Source organism: Mchenga conophoros, linkage group LG8, assembly GCF_057382185.1.
Source record: "Mchenga conophoros isolate Kocher_MC1m ecotype Shallow Benthic linkage group LG8, M_conophoros_male_GT1.1, whole genome shotgun sequence".
Lineage (NCBI taxonomy): Eukaryota > Metazoa > Chordata > Actinopteri > Cichliformes > Cichlidae > Mchenga > Mchenga conophoros.
The window spans coordinates 23,304,730-23,328,065 of record NC_140533.1 but is presented as its reverse complement, the minus strand read 5'-3'; the positions used below and the strand labels follow the sequence as shown (position 1 = coordinate 23,328,065).

Genomic DNA, 23,336 nt, shown 5'->3' with positions numbered 1-23,336 from the left:
TTCTTTAAACTTATTGCAGTCAGTGTATTTAGTCTTCTAACAATGTTTAAATTTACTGGACATTTATGGTAAATGGTAAATGGCCTGTATTTGTATAGCGCTTTTCTAGTCCCTAAGGACCCCAAAGCGCTTTACACAACCAGTCATCCACCCATTCACACACACATTCACACACTGGTGATGGCAAGCTACATTGTAGCCACAGCCACCCTGGGGCACACTGACATAGGCAAGGCTGCCGGACACTGGCGCCCCCGGGCCCTCTGACCACCAACAGTAGGTAACGGGTGAAGTGTCTTGCCCAAGGACACAACGACTGAGACCGTCCAAGCCGGGGCTCGAACCGGCAAACTCCCAACTCTTGAGATTTATGCTAATTTGCTTGTTAGTTCAAATAATTAACCAGCCATGTGACAGCAAATCAGTGTAGTATAGTCAAGACAACTTGCTAAAGTTCAAACTGAGCAGAATCAGAATGGGAGAAAAAAGTTGATTAAGTGACTTTGAACGTAGCATTGCTGTTGGTGCCAGATGGGCTGGTGTGAGTATTTTAGAAACTGCTGATCTGCTGGGATTTTCCCACATAATCGTTTCTAGGGTTTACAGAGGATGGTCAAAAAAAGACGAAAAATATCTGGTGAGCAGCAGCTCTGTGGGCGAAAATGCCTTCTTGATGCCAGTGGTCAGAGAAGAATGGCCTAACCTCGACCTAGTAGGGCAACAGTACCTCAAATAACCACTTTTTAAAACCAATGTATGCAGAAGAGCATCTCTAAATACACAACATGTCAAACTTTGAAGCAGATGGGCTATGGGAGAAGAAGACCGCAGTGGGAGCCACTCCTGTCAGCTAAGAAAAGAAAACTGAGGCTACAGTTTGTTGCAACTTTGGGCAGTAGACGATTGGAAAAACATTGGCTGGTCTGAGGAGTCTCAATTTCTGCTGCAATATGTTGTGTAAAAATGAAATAAATTGAGTTGGAGGTAACCAGGTTGTCTTTCTGGGTTTTATTTACTTTTGCAAAGGGGTCAAACAAAAGTACAGACAGCATGACAGCACTCTACATGTTTTTTGACAAAGAGGGATTGAGAGATAAAGTATTTATAAAGATAGGCTATCTATCTTAGAACACTGTGTAATAAAAGATAACATGTACATTTGGATAGATCTAATATGAAGGATTATACAGAGACAGAGTATCAAAACTGTTTGTTCAGTAAGGTCAGTTTGGCACAGAGAAGTAACAGAATCTTAAAATTTTACCATCACAGATATTTAAATAAAAGGGTCAGAATCATAAAAACACCAATGCTCGTATGTAAGATTGTGGGCACACTTTAACACAAACTGAGCATCATTTAGACACACACAATGTTGCAAACCACCTCCTTTTATGACCACAGTGTACCCATCTTCTGATGGTTGCGTCCTGCAGGATAACCTGCCAGAAATGTGTACCAAATGAATAGTGAGTGTATATACTGCTTCCTTTTGTTGTTTGCCAAGTCATCTTTTTACTCCATGGAGTCAGGTTTCTGATCCATGTTTCTGTTTTTCTTTTTTTTTCTAGTTATCTCAGACTTGTGACATTTACCCAACTTTGGTATTCTGTTTGACAAGTTTGTTTAATCACCAAGTATTTCTTTGTTTTGTCCAAATCACCAAGTCCAGAATAATTGCCAATCAGAATAGTGCTCCAAACTAGTTCGCATGTTATCTGTACACTCATAAAAATTAGTCATTGGATGAACTCAGTTTGACTGATGGCAGGTTTTCCACGTAATACATTTATTTTGGTTCAACCAAATCTACATACATCATGACAATTTAATTAAATTGAGTCAGTAGAACACAATTTAAAAGGAAAAAAATTACATTAATAAGATGTGAAAGGTTTTGGTTGGTTCAACTCAATACAATGTCATTCATTTGAGCTAGATTTTCTTTCGAATTGAAATGATTATTTTAAGTTCAACTAAATCATAATTTTAATTACCAGAAAACTAATTTAATTGTTAAAATAATGACAAAATAAATTTGTTTTTTCAACTCAGTTTTATTCACTTGAATTAAAAGCAGAAACAGAATATTTTGTGAATAAACATACATTTCACATGGTCAAATTAACCTTAACAAAATCAAAGTGCTCACAAAAAAGTGCCTTACATTTGAAATGAATATCAAATCTGAAAAGCACACACCTTTGTATTACTAGGCAAGACTGAAAACAAACTGGAATTTGTAAAATCCGATTTCACGTAAGAATCATTGTATATATATTTATAGTGACACTTGCAGGTAGGTTTTCAGCAAATTCACAATGATAACCTACTAAACATTGCAATTCACACCATATTATGCCAGTCACTGAACATTTTAAACAACCCAAAAATACTTAAATACAAATATATAATGTATATATATATATAAAAGATTTTCATTAAGAACATTTTGTGTTACCAAAGGGGAGGTATTTTAATAAAAAAAACCTTTATTTCTCTAATTCAAACTTTTACAAGCTTATAAGAATGGGAACACCAACTTTAAAACACTGGAAGACACCAAACTTGTCAACATTTGTTTTGTCTCTTCGAAAATCCCAAACGCAATTAAAAGGAAGATGCTGGTTACAACCATTGAATTTTTTTTGAGCTAAATTCTCACAGTCCTTTTATCCATCTATAGTAGTATAGATTAAAGGTTACATCACTCACAACAGAACAGCAGACAAAAATAGACAACTTCTATTTTTCAAAAAAAGGGGAAAAAAAAGGTCACAGTTTGAACAAAAGAGATAAAAAGGCCAAAATCAAATTTTGTGCTGGGGTCTTGTTTGCCTAAGCAAACATCTTCAATTTCATTTGTTGCATTTGTACTGAGCCTTTGTCCATCCAGATTCATTAAATTCTTCTGACATAACTCGAAAGTGTACTTGAGGTCATTTGGATAGCTCAGATCAAGTGAATAAATCAGTCCAAAGAGAACGATGAATGACATGATGACACTACCGAGGTTGTTCATAACTGTAGTACCTTCAATGACAACTGCAACATCCTCTGGCTCCTGAATGCCTTCTCTTCTGATGGTGTAAATACCCATGACAGTTGCTGCAGTGGATCTCAACTGTTCATCCTCAGTGGAGGAGGTCTGAAAAACAGGATGTTTCAGGTTTAAGGGCTCTGTCACTTGGAAGGGGAAATATTATGCAAAACTCAGCTTTGTATCCTTTTGTGCTGAAACATGGGTCTCTACTGCCTCTATAAACACTCCAAACATGAATAAAACCCATCAATCTGTTCTCTATCAATAGTTTGGGCTAAGGTATTATGTACCTCCCTTTGGGAGGGGCTTGAAATAGAGGAGCAGCTCCTCAAGTGTCTATCCGGTTGTTCAGTCTGACGTCACTAGCCGTGTCTGGGTCTAAACTCCGCTGCAGGTCCATATATCAAACGATCACTATGGCATTACTGTGAGTTGAAAAACTGTCTAAAGTCTTTCATCTTTAATAAAATGATCAGCGTTCTGCTCTACCAGGTGTAACAATTGAGTTTAACATCCAGGCATCCATGAAAACAGAATTTATGACATTTAACGGAGTTAGAAGTTAGCAGGGAGTTAGCTCGCTAGCTTCTATCTAAATACAATATAGCATGTCCTGACTGCGGGGTTTTGGAAACAAATTAAAATGTACAGCTCTGTTATCACTTCCAACATAAATGAAGACAGAAAGCTAAACAGCAGTGACGTTTGTAGGGTTACTGAAGTTTGGCTAGCTGGTATATAATGATGTGCTACGTGACCGCTAGCGACACAGCTATGTTAGCATAATATAAACAAGCTAACTTTTTTTCCACTTGATAAAAGTTACCGTGAGTGTTCTCGGTGGTCAGGAACAAATGTAATCGCATGGCAGGATGCTGTAAACGGACCAAACTTCAGCCAGGAGAACAACTGAGATAATCCATCCACAATACGAGGTTAGTCATTCATATACTGCTGCATGGGCTGGGCTGTAGTTACATCCTAAGGTTTTAAAAACTGAGCTTAAATAAATGATTAGCGGTAATAAAAGCCGAGGGAGGTCAGTGATCACTGACTGTTTTAGGAGCTTTTTGAGATCAAATAGAAGAAAATACATAACATTAAACATGTTAACAACACAAATGCCATATTAAACGCAGACTACTTTAGACCCGGAAGTAGGATTCGTCGCGTCATCACTGAACAACCGGATAGGTGTAGGTGTGTGTGTGTGTGTGGGGGGGGGGGGGGCTGGGTCAATTTCCCTTATTTCATGACAATTGGGGACCTTTTGAAACAGCTTGTTTTAGGCACATTATTCCGGAAACCAGAGGATCGCTGTAACGCCAGTGACACTAGTCAGTGTCTCGATGCAATCTGCTGGGTTCCTTATATAGAAGACTTTTTACTAATTGGCATAATTAACTGAATTTCATTGGAGTGTTTACTTTATGAAGTGCCTTGAGATGACTGTTGTTGTGATATACCGCTATATAAATAAACTGAATTTAAACACTGACAGAAAGTGGATGAATGTTTTCTTCATATTTACCGTGTTTATAGAGGCAGTAGATACCTACATGGCAGCCCCAAAAAAATGAACAATTGAATTTTTACTGAATCTGTCCCCTTAAAAGGTGCTCTCCAGTACAAGTTTCAACAATGACTATTAAGAGTAATACATATTTCACAATTATATTGTCTTATTTGAATATATGAGCATTTTGCGTGCGATGAACCTAACTCAAATTGAATCTAGAAAAGAAAGTGTGATAAGCGTACCAGATACTCCTTGAACAGTAGGTCTGGATCTTCATTAAAGTAGATCACCAGGCTTTTAAGAGTATGCTCCCTCTTTATGTCGATGTCATCACACTAATGCAAGGGTGGGAAAAAAAGGGTGAAAAAAATGGAATTGATTGATTGCATTTAATTGATGGGTTTATCATTAGTACTGACCAAACTACTGATCGCCATGATATCCTTGATCTTTTGGCCCTTTGCTCCTTTGCTCCCCTCAAAAATTTGCATCAGCTTGTCTGTTAAGTTGTCCAGCTGAGCCAAGAACTTCGCCTGCAGGGGTTTTGTAGTGATCTGCAGGAAGTCTGCATTCACCTGGAAATAAAACATACATAAATATAGTAAACTAGAAGTTTAAATACAGACTGCTGAATCAACACACTGAAAGTTGCTAAACATTTGAACCATCAGTGAAGTTTGTCAAGACCTAAACTGTTTTTAGCTGAGTTTAGGAATATATCGCCACCTGTTGCTTTGGCATGTTCCTAGCAGCGTTTTCCTTCATTTTTGCGTTTACCTGTGGACGGGATTATTTTTTAAAACGAAAACGGAAAATCTCCGTTTTCAAAAATACCTGTGTAAGTGTGGACGTAGCCGAAATCTTTTATAATAATAAATAGGTTTGAACGTCATGGGAGTGCGCATTGTGCTGCCTGCAGTTACTCTTCCGGCCACATGGTTCGCTTTTGGTAGCACCCTCAGTAAACTATGTAGTGCTTTTAAAGACACCTCAAAACGATACTTTCTACTAGAAAATGGCATTATATAATAATAAACACAGAATACATAATTTTTAGATTATAAAAAGAAAACAGTAAGAAAGAAGTTAGCTATAGGACATCATCTTTCATTGAGCACAATGGCTAGCTGCTAATAAGCTAGCACACGTTCCGACTTAAAAGTTGGCAGCTACACAATTTCTCCTCTAAAACAAGGCACTTTTGAAAAGACCTGGCTATATTGTCAAAAAAATAGTATTCAAGCAGAGAAGAGAATGGTAGCACCACCAAAAGTTCAAAAAACAACTGTTACAAGCTTCTATGATAAATAGCATTGCCATAGATTTAGCTGATAAAGAAATACACAATTGGATATATGAAAAAATAATATGTTACCTTACCTGAAGGTGTAGTTTTATCCAAAAAGTACAGAAAGGCCAAGAGCAGCTGCATTCATTTAGGTGATCCTGAAAGAGCGCAAAATTTTCAAAGAAGGCGGACCGTTGTGTAACTCAATAACTTTGTGTTCTTGTAACAAAGACTGCTTTGAGAGAAAATAATTTAGGTTCACCACACGAATAATAATTGCAGTAATGCTGGAGTGCTACATTTGCGTTGAATGAGATTAAAAAAAATGTTTAAGCTTAAAGAGGGGCTTGAATTTATTTCTTTGAGTTTACAAATACTTAATTGCAAAAATGTACTCCTCCTACCCCCAGTGCCCCAACAAACTCATTCATTTTGTGTTCAGAATCAGCCTCTGCTGGTTTAGAATAATTTTAGGTTTACACAAAGAAAATCAAATTAATTTGGTATTTTTTTATTACATTTATGAACAACTAACAAAATTTGTATGTGTTCTTTGAAAGGAGGACCTGAATCTGTTTTTTGAGTGTATATGGATGTTTGCACTAAAGTGAGGACCGCTATGTGTGCAGTTTCAGAGTTCTAGAGACTGCATGAGGTATGGTATCAAAAGACAGATGAGCTTAAAGCAAGACACACACACACATTTTTTTACTTTCAAAAACATATGTCAGCAGAATATTTAGATGTCAAAAGTCCCCCTAAGAAAAACCCCTGATGATGGCTTTAAGGTTATAAATCGCCACTTAAGCACAGTCTATACTCTTTCTCTTCCTTTCTGACCTTGCTTTCACTCCACTTTTACTCCTTGCTTCCAAGGAAATCAGTTTTTTCTGCTCTCAGGTCTTCTGTAAATGCTCAGCCTAACATCATTCACAGTCACGATTTCTCTCAGCATAATTCACATGGATGGTGGTCATGTTTGTTTGCCTTGCCCGAGGCCTTGCACAACGGAAGAAGTGGAAGAGAGGCCCTATGGTATCGAGTGGGATTGATGACTTCATGGACCGTGTTGCATAGATGAAGCATCTCTATCTGTATAGAGTATATGTGCTTTCTAACAAATATTTCTTGTTGTTTTTCTCCCTGCAAAATATCCACTGCAACCTTCAATGTCAAGGTTATTCTTATGATTGAGTTGGACATCGTTTTAATCTGCTAAATACGCTTACTTGCAGGCCAATTCTGTGACATGCACAGTGAGTTTTTCTTCTTCCTCTTCCTCACTATTCTTTCCTGTGTCCTGGTTTTCTGATTGAGCAGACCCGAATGGCAGGGAGTCATGACAAAAAGCCACACTGATTTCTTGGACTGCCATTTAGCACTGACACATTGGTCTTTCAACATGATAAATGAGAACTTTGCGGTAAACTTTCTCAACAGTTTCTGGCTACTCTGACAAGTCTAAGCACATCCACATAGCAATTCTGTCAAGGTAAACCTTCAGACTCTCTAATAATCTTACTTCATCTGCAGACGTACTTTGAGTTTGCCTGTGATAAGGCTACCGGAAAAGGGATCAATATCGATCAATAATCAGGGAGATTAGAGAAACCAGGGTGGTAGAGAGGATTTTAAAGTAGTCTGTTCTTGCATCTATAATGTCAGAAGTATTTAAATATAACTTGAATGACAGCAACACCAAGTTTAATATCACATTAAGTTCTCAGCCTTTGTATTTTATTGCATATTATCACTGTGGTTGGTTTCCTACATTGAGTAACATCTTTGTCTATGTCTTAAATCAAATTTAAAAAATAAAGGTCTGCTGGTATGCTGCCACTTTTGTACTATTTCCCAGTGCATCCATGAGAAATGTGCATTTAAAACCTTCTGCTGACTTGATGATCAAAGTAAATTCAATAATAATGGTTCAGTAAACTATTTCAGGTAATCTTTCGTTGCCTCTCATCCATACAGTAGATCAAAATGTGATTAATAACAGAATCCACTGCTGCATTACTCATTAGCTCTCAGGTAGAGCTCCTTCTGCTGTCGCGCTTACAGGCCTGCGGGCAGAAATGATGTGTTTCATTACCTACAATGTCTGCGGTGAAGCTCCTGAAATTCCATCATCTACCCTTTACGTGTCTGTTACAGTTAAAAAGGATCTCTGAGCTAAGATCATTTCTTTTTCTTGTAACCCCACTTTGCCTTTTTAATAAGCCAGCGCATAGTTACAAAGTATGATTATCCGTCAGCCTGAGGGTACACATTTTTATTCCAATAACTGCCTTTACACAAAAAGGGGATTATAGTTTCGGGGAACTATTTTAATACCAAGGTGTGTCCAAAAAGGGAAAAAAAAAGACTTCAAATGGGTTTTCAGTGCAGAATGAATTCCGAAATTCACACTGCTGTGTAAATAAATTAACACTTGCCCCAAGCAGAATATCTGAATCCATCTTTCTAAGGTGAGATAGTAATTTGTGCGAGCACAAGTTATGAAAAAGGCAAATAAAAATTCACATTGCCAAAGATTTGGGGGAAGGTATAAGGATATCATATCATGAGGCACAATTAAAGCGTGATGTGTTAATAAGCAGTGCCCTCAGCTGTGCTTGACGATTGTCTTATGTTGCAGAAGATTGTAAGGATGTCTAAAGGTAACTTTGATTCATTTGACGTCTTATATAATTAAATGAATTTGTATTCATGCATAATAAAAGGAGAAAATGAAAAGAATTAACATTAACCTTTGCAATCTCTCCCTTATACAGAGAACTGAAGACCATTGGAGGCAATACCTTAATACACAGCGTCTCCTAATGTTGAGGATGAGATGCTGATCAACTCGACATTATCAACTACTGGCTGCCCCCTATTGTAAGAAACCCAGAACTGCAACTGGGGAATGGAAAAAAATCAGCATTTAGAGTCAAGCTGAGTTTCTACAAGCGGCTTGGCACAGGGGATCATGTTTGTTGCTGTGCAAGCAAATGGAATAAAGATCATACCGGTGCAAAAGAGCTTTAGCTAAACCAGGCATGGTCATTTGTTGTAATCTCTGTGGATGAGCTGATCCTCCCTACGTAACCTTACACTATTACATCCACCCCTTACACAAGCGGACATTCAACAGGGATGGGGAAAAAAAAAGAAATAACAACAGAGGTTGTGATGAAAATTAAATAAATACCAAATAGGACATGCACACTGGCACATAGGCTTTGATAAAATGCAGTCACAATATAAAGAAATATTATAAACGTACGGCGTTAATATTCAGTTTAGGCGCCTCAAACTTTATTTCATCAACTTTATTCTCTTTTATAAAGAACTTATTATTATTTTGAAATGATGATGCATGACGTGCGTGTTACATCAGAGATGGCAGCTGAGAAATAATGCGTAATTGATGCTGTCGGTGCTTTTTAGAGCATACAAATCCCAGATAAGTCTATTGATTTTCATTGTTCATGAGCAAGTCGAGAGAGAAGAAAGAAATTGAAATAATATTTAACAAAGATGAAACAAATGTGTCCGCATAATAACAGATAAATATAATAATCAGGTTCATATCAGGTCTAATTAAGAATTTGTTTATCTGCGAACACATTTTTATGCAGCACACGTAAAGCATGAAATGTTTCCTGATCACTAAGTTTTTTTGGTCTTTTCTGAGTCTTGTCCACTAAAGTGTAATGCTATTTAAACTAAAGCATTAACGGTACAATGTATAACAAGACAAACTACACTTTGTCCATCTGTGTATCACCTTTCATATTTTCTATACACCAGTTCCTCAACAAGGACACCTTTTTTATGATCTTTCCTGTGAATGGCACGGACATCATTTTACTGAAGCTACAGAATGAGTCTTGTACTCTTACATCTCCTCAGCTTCCCAAGGAGCAGAGTGACTGGCTGTCAGTTGAAAAAAAAAATATGGTGTATTATCTTGTCAGCAGCAAGGAGTAGAAATCCTTGCTGAGATAAACTGTTTTTAGTTCCTTTTTCACTGTGGAAAAATGGTTTGGGACTACAAACAAGTACACAAAACAACACAGATGTGGGACAAAGCTTGTACTGTGTAGTGTCCGTGTAGTTCTCTAACCAGTATCTGCTGCAGAGTCACTGAGCCCCCTCACTAAAAACACTTGCTAAAACAAACTGCACTTCATCTCCAACTTTGACTGACAAGAGACTCGTGAAAATTTTAAACCCTGAGTGAAACGTCTCCAATAGTGCAAGCGCTGATCGAGTATCTGGGTGGATATGGCCTGTGAACACGGGCAGACAGGTATATAGTAGGTTAATTAAAAACGGCCGATGAGGTGTTTCCTGTCTTTATGAATTAACGCCAAGTCAGAGCAATGGAAACAGACTGAGGTGTCACTCAAGCATCACTGACCAAATATCCTTGGCTTGTGCACATTTTAAACTTGAATACAGTTCAGCCCACTTATGAACTCACCTCCAGGTAAGACAACTATGGGAAATATGTACTGCTGGAGTATGTTGCCACTACCATTTCCTCTGAAACAAAGTACATGCATAATAAATTACAAAGCCAAACACTGCCTTGAACACAAGAAGGTAAAGTAAATTGACACCCACTGAGCAGAAATGTGTTTCACACCTCACCATCGCAGGATTGGCTCATTAACTATGCTCTACTGCTGTAGAAATACATGGAATCATTTTTGTCAGGTTGTAAGGATAATAGATGGGAATTTCTTCACTGTGAACCATTTATATACTTAAAGGCTTATTATTCTGGTACCCATTGGGTTTATCTGTCTTGAGTGCAAAAGATAATTGAACTCATAAGTCAGCAGGTTGGTTGTAATGTGTGCAGTTTCAAAGATGTCTCAAGCAAATCTTTTACTTTTTTGCTCTCTCTCCCTCTTTTTTTTTTTTTTTTTTTTAAATTTAGTGTAAGTCTGAAACCAAAGAAATACCTGCCAGAGCGTATAATACAAAAGCCCAACACAGCAGTTTTTCAGGAAACAAATTGTATTATACATGTAATTCTTCCCACCCTTCTCAAAAGAAACATTCAGTTCCCTCGCAATGCTTGGCCCTGAACTGAGTTTGAAAAACTCAGCCATACAAGAGGATATAATGCCTGTTGCCTACTTGCTTTAAAAATGACCTCCGGGTTAACGGCTTCTCTGTATCTACGGTTTAAGATGAGAATGAGAGAAAGGGCTAGAAAGACGTATTAGAACAGATGAACAGATAGACAGAGGCAGAACATTCACAGTTCACAACTCAATTTGAAGCGCGCAAACTATTTCAGTAGTGAAAGAAAATCTCTAATTGGATTAAATACAGTCTTATTTGGTTCCTTATCATCTCCCGTTATAGACAGCAATATTTCCTCACCCACAGTCTGCCTGACCTTGAACTGTTAGATAAATCTGGGGCTCTGACGCGACTTGCTGCATGTGTGAATGCATCTTTATTGAAAAAAAAAAAACAGAGAGAAAAAAAAACGTATGAAGTTTTTTTTCCACCCTTGCATTTTGAGTTATACAATTATTTCTTTTGCTTGGTAAAATCCAGTTTATGGAAGTGTCACTTATGAAAACATATGTCTATACAGTAAAGACTCTGAATGGAAGTTATGAAGTGATGGCTGACTTTTGAATCAGCTCAGTGATACGGTATATGGCCGGGAAATTCTGTCCTTTTCTGCTTGATATTTGTCCATATAGTAAACAAGGTAAATTCAGACCATTGAAGTTTCTATTTGTATGTCATTTTGGACAAAAGAAGAAAAAAATACTGAGTTTGATTCGATTTATTTTCCCATGAATGTTTGTAAGTTATATTCCTAGCAGCGTTGAGAAGTTATTGAACATTTAACATTTATGCAGGGTAGTGGATTGCAGCTTTCTTTGGTGTGACTGAGGGGCTTCGAGCTGCTCAGTAGAAAAGGAAAGGGGTTGTTTTGGGGCTTTTTTAACTGATACACAAGAAAGATTTTTCTTGACACTTGACTGGATCACTGTGTTCACAATTTTTCTCTAATCTCAAATGTATTGAATAAAGGGTTGACCACTATTACAGGTGGAAAATACATTTTTAGGTACAGAAAAAATCCCTGGCAACTTCTAGGGAGATTAAACTTAAATAAACATCGATTCTGTATTTTTATTTTGGGATTTTTCATTTTAGAACTCAATTTCAAAATCCTGTTTGCAGCCCAGTGTCTTTCCTGCTTTACTAACACTTTACCTTTATGCTAATTATGTGGAAATATATCCACAGCATTTAACTGAATTAATTTCAGGTTCACTTTACATAATTAGTAGAAATGAATGCATGACCATTACAACATGATTCTGCTCCTGAAGTGATAAACACAATGCATGTTCTAGGTCAGTCTCAGGTCTGCAGAGGAGACCTAGTGTGATCATGTCCACATCTTGGAGATATGGCTTTTTTCTGGTAGTGTAACGGAGCGGAAAGGCTGATTATGTTTCCAAGATGGTTTGTGTTTTTTAAAAGGAAGGAAACCTTCCTCAAAGCGGGCAGAGCAGTGGAGCCGCCGAGGGAAAGCACACGATACAAAAACTGTAGAATTAAAAATATAATTTATTATATTTAAATAGTTAAAAAGGTAAAATGGATTAAAACAACCTTGGCCAAGGGAAGACACAATAAAAATCAATAACACACAACATTAAAAGTCCAGTGGAATCCACCACGGCCTAAAAGTCACAGAAAAACTAAGAAATCAAGCGTAGTAATAAAAGAGGGAAACCCAGCAGAGTCCTCGCCTTCCTCCTCGCATTCCACGTCCTGGTGCACTGAAGAAAGGGAGGGAGCGGCAGTCACTATTCCTTTGGCAGTTTACTTTATAAAAAAGGATAAGTCAAAGACTTACCTGGGAGGGCAGAGCTCTCAACTCCGCCCGCCGCTTCCTTAAACTGCAATCGGCACCGCGGTCTCACTGCTTCTGTTCTCCCGCAGTGCACGAGCTGGCTCTTGTCGTTATTGCCACTTGACTGCCGCTACGCGTCCCTAGTCACTGGTAATCTCTTTTCCTCCCCAGTCGCTGGTCATCTCTCACTCTCCAGTCGCTGGTCATCTGCTTCATCTGATCATCTCTACTCTCTGATCATCTCTCGCTCTCCCCCCTGATCGTCTGTGTCTTTCCTCTGTCTGTCGCGCATTCTTCGTGTTGCATCCCCCGTTGAACACCGGCTCCAACCCTTTTATGTGTCATTGAGCACTCTGTGAATTACCTTTCCTTTCCTCTTCAGGTGTGTCCAATTAGTCAAAACGGGGAAAAGGCGGAGTCTCTCCAGGACAATTTGCCGGCAACTAAAACATGCAAACTAAATAAAACACTGCACAAAAATATAACCAATGCATGCAATATAAAAAATAAATATGTACACTTCACATTAAAATACAGCACAGCAAAACAACGTCCGTCCTTCCCTGGATGACAGCAGCGCAAACATAATTTCTTCCACACACTGGTCCTAGCCAGTGTTTCTATTCAGAGGCACGCTGTAGTGCATCCATCAAAGCTTATTCATACTTGGCTGAAAGTGCGCAGTGAAACACAGTGTGTGATCTGCAAGATAACAAAAGGGTCACACAGAGGGTGAGAAATAACCTTCATACATAATCCGCTTTACTGGCCTGTGAGGAATTCTCAGCACATTATGTCCTGTGTGATGCATGTTGTATTCATGAAAAGGTCTAATGTGTATAATCTGTGTGCAGTTGAGCAGCAAATTAATAAATTCATATTGTGGTTCTGTGTCATAGGCAACAAATCACTGACATTCACCAGGCTTAAATGAATTGTGCACACTACAACAGTGAATTATTAGAGGATATATTAAATTTTATGTACATGCAGTTTTATAAGCTTATTTATACTCTTGCATTGGAAACCTGTTTGAGGTATGGTGGTTTTTTGCCATTTTTTTTTTCATTTTTGGTACATTCAATTCCCTTTCCTGGCTAATAAAACCAACAGTTACTTTGCGACCTTCAGCTTTCTTGACAATAACCCATAGAGCCTCTATGAGTTTTAATTCAGGCGAGTTACCTGGCCAATCAAGCCGAGTAATATCATGGCCAGTATTTAGTAGCAGCTTTGTCATTGTGGGCAGATGCAAAGTCCTGCTGGAAAAAGAAATTGGCAATTGTTTTGTTATTGGGAAATAAAGACATATACATACATTTTTTTTTTGTCATTCACCAGTATATGCTTGGCTGGGTTATATTAAGTTTACTATTCAATATATGGTAATAAAGTCTATAAAACACGATTTGGGGATTTATGCGGCACACAAACGCGTTTAAATTTCGGCAAAACTGGGCTCCTGTATCAATATTCGATTCGCTTTTCGTCTTGGCCCTCGGTAGTTGCCGTAGTGACATATAAATGCGTTTTCAACCGGAAGTCCCGCCCCTTTTTCATCCCCTCTCTGGCCGACTGAGTGAGTTCATGTTGCACCACAAACATAATGACTATTTTAATCATCATCCATCCTCTTTGTCAGCAACATTTCGAACCCAACTTTTGCTAAAATATAATTATTTCATTCCGTTGGTAGAAGATTAGATTGAAATTTTATTTTTAGTACATTGATTATCGTCTGTATAGCTGACTCGATCTTTCTCTTCCGCAGCCTCCAGTCCGCTGACACGGCAGCATGGTAAGGATTGCATCTCATTTTAATCTGTTAGTTGCTTATTTGTGCTTAATAAGGTTGTATGTCATGTATACGTGTATGTTGTTACTTAGAGTGTGTTTACAGTTCAGTTAATAGTCGGTAGTTGTTGTAAAAGTAGTTAGCACTGGCTATTAGCATTAGCAAAATGCCGCTCAGGGGCTAAGCTGGGCCACCCGGCTGCAGTTTGTTGAGGAATGACACATGAGTCAATACCTATAAGAAATTGTTTTGTTGTTGTTGTTTTTGTTACTTTAATTAGAAGTGAATGTCTTGAAAGTAGCTTAAGGCACTAAAATCATAGTTGCGTCTTTTCTACAGTACTACAGCTTAGACTTGGTCTGCGTTAGCCACAGGGTGCCTGACAATTAGCAACATCCTACCAAAAGAGTTTTTTGCTAACAGCAAGAAGTCCAAACATCTCAGGCTGATGTGCCCGTGATGCATTTACACTCTTGCGAGAATAATGATGGACCAAGTGCTAGGTTTCGACTTTATAACGGGAACCTCAGTTCCACCGGTCCACTAACACTCGTTAGCGATTCATTATCAGCATGTGAAGTTTGATGCTCTGCCTGACTGATCATTTTTTCTGTTTATTTGTAGCCTCGCAAGATAGAAGAAATCAAAGATTTCCTGCTGACAGCCAGGAGGAAGGATGCTAAGTGTAAGAGGCACACAGGCATCACATTTTGATGTTTAACAACTAGAAATTTAATCTTCTTGCCAAAGAATAGGTAGATATGTGGGTGACAGCTTGCCACAGACAGCTCTATGCTAACATTGTAAATTGAAATGCACCTTTTAAAGTCCAGTGAATGTGTTGAAAAAGAAATTTGAACCTCTAGAAATATTTTTTTTTGGGGGGGGGGGGCGGCATCTATCATGTAGTTACCTCTAAATTAAAGTGCTCTTCAGCGAGATTTTGGTCTTCCCCCAAAGCAAAATCACCATGGCTTTGATAAATAATAAATTGTGGTGAAACTTACTAAAAGTATTTAGTAATTGGCAGGCTTGTGGCAGTTATTCTGTGTTGTCTTAGGCTATTTAATATACAGACCATTCATACTTACATATGTAGTCACCTCCCACAAGCCTATTTTTGAGGCATGAAAAAACACGTGTTCAGAATGCTGTTTTTATTAGCAGATCCAGTAGAGGAAAGTATTAAACTAAAGCTCTCACCTATTAGTGTTTGTTTGACTTGAGAAATAATTATGTTTGAGTTTACTTTTGAAGAGACTCGGCGCTAACACAGCTTTGTCTTTCCTCCTTTAGCCGTAAAGATCAAGAAGAACAAGGACAATGTTAAGTTCAAGGTGCGCTGCAGCAGGTACCTGTACACCCTGGTCATCACAGACAAGGAGAAGGCTGAGAAGCTCAAACAGTCCCTGCCCCCAGGTGAGTAATAAGAGAGGTGGCATGTAAAGTGAACACAGCTTTCTGGAAAATGTGCTCTTGATTTTTATCAAGTAGATTTAAGGGCTTTGAATTAAAATGACTCAGACGAAACTTTTTATCGCACTGATTTAAAGATATGTGCACATATACTACTCTGTACAGTTTTGGGCCACCTTTGGGTTGAAGATTTTTAATGCTGGTGCATCCCTTTAAGTTAACTTACTTATTGAGACATGGTTCAGTGATTGTTAATGGTTTGTTTCTCTTGGCTGCAGTGTTAAAAAATAAACCCTTTTTGAAGAACATTCATAAAAATACAGTTAAGTTTTTTGATATTCTGGGACTTTAGTGCTTTTATTGGCCCACAGTAGTTGTCTGCTTTATCATATTTGCAAGGAAACGTATAAAACGTAGTTAATTTCATAAACAAATGTCTGGAATCTTTAGCGTTTAAAAAGTCTGTGTGCACATGTATTAATGATATCTGGTTCTCGTGGAAAATGACCTGGACTTTTCAGTGTGTAAAGCACAGCTGCAGATTCTCTGTTTACAATGTGTAGAACAGAAGGTCCTGATACTTAAGTGCCCCGAATTGCGAGGGTTAATAGTGCAATACTGGGGGAAAAAAAAAAGTCTCATAATAAAAAGAACCAAAGAAATTGATTGCTACAGCAGAGCTTTCCCAGTTTATGTTGTGTTCCTTTGCTCTGATATCTGGTTGGTTTTCAAATGTTTTCATATTTGATTGCAGCCTGTCTAGACATTGCAGTTAGTGCCTAAAAGTCTGTGTATGGTGGAATTGCACCATAGTGTAAGCTAAGAAGTTTGCCTCATAATGGCAGAGGAGCCATTTTTAGACAAATTAATTCATTTTAAAATTAATAATATCATCAATTTTCTGCTGCATATCAGGGTTTAGATTAGTTTTTTTTTTTGAAGAATTATTTCTTTAAAAATTGTGATACTTTAAATTATAATGAGCTATCATTTTATCCTCTGATTTTCTGTAACACGTCATGCTGTAGCTGGTAGGACTGAAACTGGCATTGAATCGCAAGCTCTTTGTATTAAAAAAAAAAAACCCCAACAACCCTGAATTAAATTCTAATCGCCACAGAGACATTCATGCTCTTCAAAGAGCAGATCCACATTAACTGGTTCTTTGCAGTTTGCTGTCACTCGTGTTGATGGCAGTCTGCCGTCTTCTTAATACTGCCGGTATGATAATTGTTAATAACTTTCCCTGTAAAGGTCAGATGTGATACCTGGTGCAAGTGGAGAAATTTTGATGAAAATATAAATACTCCTTACTACTTTAATCATGTGATGCCTCAAATGTATTTTCCCAGTTGTGTTTTAGAAAGTGTGTATCTGAATATTTCTAATCTTTTGTCTTTCTTTCTCTACAGGTCTGGCTGTGAAGGAGCTGAAGTAAATCCGTGATGTACAGATAATTGTAATAAAAAACTGGGGGGAAAAATCACTTTGGCTTCTGTGATTTGTTGTGTTGTTATACCATAATCCACAAGTGTGACATGGACATTGGAGCATTTGATCTGAAATGAGCGGCAATGACTTTATAGCACAATTTGGGGCGAAATAATAAAATGCATCCTTTGTAGATGTTGATTGTTTTCTTCAGCTTCATCTTTGTAGAGGTTTTCACTGACTGCTTGGTTACAATGTCTGCATCAACATATAGCCACACTACATCTATATACAAGATTTTTACCCAGAAAATGTAAACTTGTAAATTTTAATGGCTATAAAATTAATTTTGGAAACATTTAAAGTGATAAAGTCATATAACCAGCACAGTTAGCTATTTGACAGCTGGGCTGAATCTGGCTCAATTCCACTTAGTTTAATTACATCAAAGTTTCATAAATAAATATAAGTAACCTGCTCATGAATACAGCAAATATTATTTTAGCATCTAAATTTGCTGCATCTGTAGCTGAAGTACACCAGAAAATACAAGTATACAAAATGTTAATATAAGCCACTTTAAAAATGACCCACCAGCTGTTCTCACGGGCTGCATGTTGTGTAATTGGCTTAATTGAACACTAGGTGGCACCGCTGTTGCTTATTTACCAGAGAATAAAGGGGCCGTTAATAATTAAAAAAAAATCGATGTAGCTGATGTTACAATAAACTGACTTTGTGTATTAAATTAATTAGTTGTACTTATGATGTATGCTGCCAGACTAATGTTCCGAAACCATTTACGAAAGCGAATGTGCACGCCCCCTCACCCCCTGGTGTCCTGCGCCTACTATAAGTGCGCGTTCACGCTGCTGACTGTGTTGTCTGCTGTTTGTGTGGAGCAGCTGTCGGTCGGATAGTATCTGTGGGTCCACAGGAACGGAAACATGGACGCAGAGTGATTATTGGTCTTTCTCGGGAAAAATCTTAACCGGAGCTCACTTTGCAAACACACTTTTACCTTTGCAGGACTTTCCCCACCTCTCATGTGTGGTCGAGCGCGTTTCCACAACCGAGCATGCTTTTATCGTTGCCTTTGTTTAATGTGCGACTTGATTAAAATATCCGGCAGCGGAAAAAACTGCCTGCTTTACTACTGAGAGGCTAATTTAGGCTGAAGCCTAACTTTTTCTCCGGGCAGTGATGTCTTCGGATCGTGTGGATTACATTGCGCCGTGGTGGACTTACTGGCTTCACAATTTTCCTCATATCAATCTGAGGTTTCAGCCCATTGATAAGACCTTCCAGCCTGAAGATGAGAACTACCAGCAGGTCAGTGGAGAGGGATATGGGACATATGGCTCTTTACCAGAAGCCTAGTTATAGACGCTTAAAAACTGGGGCATAATATGTCTGTAGGTTTCTTCAATGACACTTAATAAAGAGTTTATAATACTATTTTAACACATTGTCCCAAAACCAACCCACAGTATGATCATTTTTTCTGATATTGCTGTTGTTTCACTAGAATCAGTTGTGGGCTGTTTGCTATCACTATTCCCTCTGCTACCCTGAAGAGTCACACTGCATTGTATTATTGATGACAAAAGTGGGCCATAATGTCCCTGCACGTAACCACTGAAATCACACTGAAGCATCTTTACTTTGCCATTGACATGAGAACCAACTCAAAATGCTGTTTATGTATTGTAATTGCAGTCATCGTTCTGAAAGCAGCGATTGCTCTTCAGCAAACACACTAACAAAGCATCATCATCATCATTACTTCAGAAAACCTTAGAAAGAGAAAACGCAGCACAGGACATCTCCCAAACACTGCTTGGGTCGACTGTTGCAGCTTTTAAAATGAGCTAATCTTTTATCTGTGTGTGCTGGAGAGACAGAGAGGAAGCACCCTTGTGGGATAATGCTGGCATAGATCACCCGTGGGAGTCAAAGTGATTCCCATCCAACTCCAGAGGTGGTGACAGGACCATTTCACACAGCACTGAAGAGGGTTGGGATCAACTTTTGGATGACTAATGACCTGCTTGTGAACACATGTCATGTTCCATGAATGTTTCATTATTTAACTGTTGAATTTTTCAAGGTTACAGTTCTGCCTCTGTCAGTGCAAGTAGTCATCCTGAGAAGTGATGGCATTTAAGTTCATCGCCGCAGCATCCTAGCACACTGGTCTCCAGAGTGAGTTCAGGTGTCTGAGACAGTCAGAGCCTTATAATGATTTTCAAGCGTTTAATTTCAGCAGTGAAATAAGGCAAGTGGGAGTCATTATCACATAGTCAGCATTAGTGAATCGCAAATGGGTGCATTCTTTCATAAGCCAATACTAGTCACGCCAGATTTAATGTGGCTATGATTCATATTTCCTTCTTATTTCTGTGTTAACACATGATCACAAGTTTCCTGGAATTTAAAGGAGGATTTTAGTCATAGCACCTCTTCAGTTGGGGGTGATCAAAAACAGAGATAGAAAGGGGGGGGGGGGGGGGGGGAGCCTTACTTATTCTAACTAAGTGGGGACAATAAGAGCAAGGCTATTTTTCCACCTTGTGATGTTTTTGGTGGGTGTTTCATTCACTTGATGACATTCCCATCCCTCAGACCCAAGGGGGACCCCCTCTGTACTATAACTATAACGCTGATATTGTCAACAGTTACCTATCAGCACAGATAGGAAGCAACTTAGGGCCTCTCCTTTTCTGTTGGAAAAGTATCTATAGAAGAATCAAGCCTAAAAAAAACTCTTCATGATGTGTTGAGTCCCTGTGCTTAAGCCTTTCAGGACTTTAACAATAGAAAAGGAGAGACCCCAGGAAATACTGGACAACATATTCACTGATACCATTGCATTCATTTTGGTTTTGATGCATTCTGTCTTTGCAAGATATAGAATCTATTTTTTCACTCATGTTGAGGAAGACTCCAAATGAGGCAAAGAGAGGCAGATTGCCTTTTTTCCTCATGCTGCCCTGTGCTGCCCTCGATTGCATTGTGGAAATACAGCCGGAGCCACGGGGTGCAGGAAGAGAAGGTGGTGAGTCTCAGCAGGTGAAAAGCAATTCCTATTGAGAATACTGTCAGCCACAGGCAGTCAGTCAGTCTGGGGTAGGAAATCCCCACCACTGCATCCACCAACCTTACTTGTTCTTTGCGAATCTTCTTTCTCCCACCACACTCTATCTGACTAAACCATGCTCCTGCTTTCTATTGTCGAGGCTTTAATGGTCTCAACATGTAAAACAATGTACTGTAAAGCACCACAGCAAATGATGCAATTTCAGGCATATGCCAGGCTACTTAGGGCATTATATTCCTTTTCCTTTATGAGCTGTTGAGCTTAATTCACACCACCACCCCCTGTTTTGCCTGAATTAGAAGCCATGCTCATGTGCTGTGCATGTAATCAATTAATGAGTTACTGAGAATAACACTGATAACATGGATCTTGGGTGTCCTGAATAGTCGCCAAGCTGTGAATTATGCTTATAGTATTTAGGAAGAGTGTTAAGGTTGCTAGTGAAGTATAATGTATTAACGTGGTCAGCACTGCGACACAGTAAAAACTGTGAATTAACTTATACTGTCCTGTTTTATAAAACTACAGTACACTGTGATATCTGGGGTGATTTAGTGCGTTGCAGTTGATACTTTTACAGCATTTAATACGTAGTTTAATGGGATAAAAATTACACTTTAATTGAGTTATGTGGTGGTGAGTTGATTCTTTTGTTAACGAGTTGCTGAGTTGACATTTTCTGTTGTAGATGGGGTAGCATTGAGCAGCTGAGCCATGCTTCTTAAAGCAGACCACATGCTTTGTCAGAGGATTTGTAATTGGTTAGTTGTACCGTGGGCAATCCTGGTGAAGTCCCGCCCTGGCTTCGGGCCAGGGAATGTGAAGGGATGTGAGGCGATGCTATATTTCATTGTTCTTTATCTGTGTGTGTGTGTGTGTGTGTGTGTGTGTATGTGTGTGTGTGTGTGTGTGGTAGGAATCTACTACTGCTGTTGTCAGTAAAGGAATGTCTGTAAGCTGAATCATCTGCCTGGAGTGCCTCTAATTTCTGTCTTCTGACCTTAATCAAGCTATTCTTTTTTATTTTACTGAGATATTTTGGAAAATCTCATCTAGTGCTGCAGAGTTGAGGGTTGAGTAGGCTTGAAAACTATGCAGAGGATCCGTTGAGTGACTGCTTTAAAGGCAAAAGTGTTTAAACCTTGCTCCCAGGGCCTACTTTCAGACCTGCACTCAATTGGTCAATTACTGCATGGAGTGGGCGTGATTGTTGAACTGTTTTTTTTTTTCTTCTCGTCAGTCCAGCTAGCATTCATTTTAAGCATGCTGACCTCGTGAGCAACTGACATCCATCACTTATGTTTGTTTTGGGCACGCACAGGCTTGAGAGACAAACTGCTGATCTGCTCAGCAATTTGCTCAGTCTTTCTCAGCCAGTGTCTGATGTAGAAAATGGATTTCTCTGCTCTTCCTGTCCCAAGGCCTGTGGGATATAAAGAGGGCAAAAAACTGGAAAGGCTTACCCAAAAGTAGGACAGAGTTGGAGGCCTAATTTTTTTTGTTCCTGTATTTTTGAATGTATGTGTGTGTGTTGAGCCAGACGTTATGTGTAGGTCAGAAGGTCCTAGTCTATCTGACTTCTCCTTTCTTTTCTTCATTTCCTGCTTTGTGAATCAAACATAAACATATTTATGCCAAATAAATTACTGGTACAGATCACATGGATCACTGGATCACATGCTCCAGTCATCCCACCAATGTACTCTCCTCCCTTTTAAGCAGCCAGAGTCACTAAAACCCATATAGTGTGATGATAGAATGTAATACTAAATACTAAAATCAGAGTTTTCAGAGCAATAGTCATTTGTGCTTCTGTTTACTTGAAGTTTTTAATATATATGTTTAGGTAGTCCTACATTTGCACTGGCACTTACTGTACTGTGCAAAAATCTTGAGCCAAGGTGGAAGCCATTCTGTTGTGGGTGTATTTTTAATGTTCTGCTGACAATGTGGGAGTGTAATTGTGCATTACTGGCTAGTGCAGCCGACTGGGAGACAGAACTCTCTTATTATGCAAATTAAAATAAAACAACAAACAAATAAAATGTAGGCAGATTGGTTACTGTACAGTTTACAGCTCTGCGCAAAAGTCTTGAGCCATCCGTAATTTCTTTATATTTTGCGAGTAGAATGGGGAATAGGTGCAGTGATTTGTTGAAACATATGCCAATGTGTGGAAATACAGAATATAAGACAAAAATCGAGTTTGTACAATTCTATGACAGTGGATATTTCGTAGGATCACATTTATTCTTCAGCACAATCTGACAATCTTACAAGCTTTAATTAGCCTTCATAGTTCTCAAGGATTTGTTAAAGATGTTTAAAGCTCTTCTTGGGTTTTTGGCCGCCTCTTGTTTGGTTCTCTGTCAAGATGATCCCACACTGCTTCGATAATGTTGAAGTCTGGGCTCTGAGGAGGCCAATCCATGACTGATAGAGTTGTAATGTGTGATTTTCTGCCCAGATATGCTTTTACTGCTCTGGCAGTGTGTTTGTAATGGTGAAGAATGAAGCTGTTAGCATTCAGATACTTTCCAGATGCTGTTGCATGGTGGATCAAAATGTGATCAGGATTGTAGTACTCGCATTCCATGACTTTCAGGTGCTGTTCATCTTCAGCTAATTCAGCTCATTGTTGGTGTTGTTGGTGCAAATATACTTTTCATGCCAGTCCAACTATTATCTTTGACATTTGTTGGTTGGTTGCTAAGTTGCCTGTTATATTTAGACACAGCATTGGTTCTTCCCCGGAGTTAGGTGTGTTTTTATGCTTAAGTGATTCATAGATCTGAGTTAAGATCAGTGTTAGCACACAAATAAACAACAATAATAATAATAATTCCTCTGAA

General features: G+C 38.6%; 2 protein-coding genes and 1 long non-coding RNA gene across 4 annotated transcripts in view; 2 read left to right on the top strand and 1 right to left on the bottom strand.

The window, feature by feature from the left end:
- Positions 1-1,054: 1,054 nt before the first annotated feature.
- Positions 1,055-13,438, bottom strand: LOC146568800 (uncharacterized). The gene is made up of 3 exons (XR_014893649.1): positions 4,982-13,438; positions 4,805-4,897; positions 1,055-3,148 (listed from the first exon to the last, which is right to left on the bottom strand). It is a non-coding gene; the product is annotated as an uncharacterized LOC146568800 (long non-coding RNA).
- Positions 13,439-14,251: 813 nt separating this feature from the next.
- rpl38 (ribosomal protein L38) lies at positions 14,252-17,439 on the top strand. The gene is made up of 5 exons (XM_085285108.1): positions 14,252-14,321; positions 14,514-14,540; positions 15,162-15,222; positions 15,834-15,956; positions 17,366-17,439. The coding sequence occupies exons 2-5, from the start codon at positions 14,538-14,540 to the stop codon at positions 17,389-17,391; spliced, it is 213 nt and encodes a 70-aa protein (XP_085141234.1). The 5' UTR covers positions 14,252-14,321; positions 14,514-14,537; the 3' UTR covers positions 17,392-17,439.
- Positions 17,440-18,241: 802 nt separating this feature from the next.
- ttyh2 (tweety family member 2) overlaps positions 18,242-23,336 on the top strand; it is a 71,975-nt gene continuing 66,880 nt past the window's right edge. Inside the window, exon 1 of one of the 2 annotated variants that reach the window (XM_085285105.1) lies at positions 18,242-18,716. In XM_085285105.1, coding sequence (XP_085141231.1) covers positions 18,588-18,716 — 129 coding nt within the window. In that variant the 5' untranslated portion in view covers positions 18,242-18,587. The remainder of the gene's footprint in view (positions 18,717-23,336) is intronic. The other variant, XM_085285106.1, reaches the window with a different exon arrangement.

Bases quoted from the DNA above. Each gene is read 5' to 3' on its own strand.
- rpl38 (XM_085285108.1), top strand. The intron at 15,223-15,833 runs GTAAGAGGCACA...TTCCTCCTTTAG, and splicing joins CAGGAGGAAGGATGCTAAGT to CCGTAAAGATCAAGAAGAAC. The intron at 15,957-17,365 runs GTGAGTAATAAG...CTTTCTCTACAG, and splicing joins CAAACAGTCCCTGCCCCCAG to GTCTGGCTGTGAAGGAGCTG.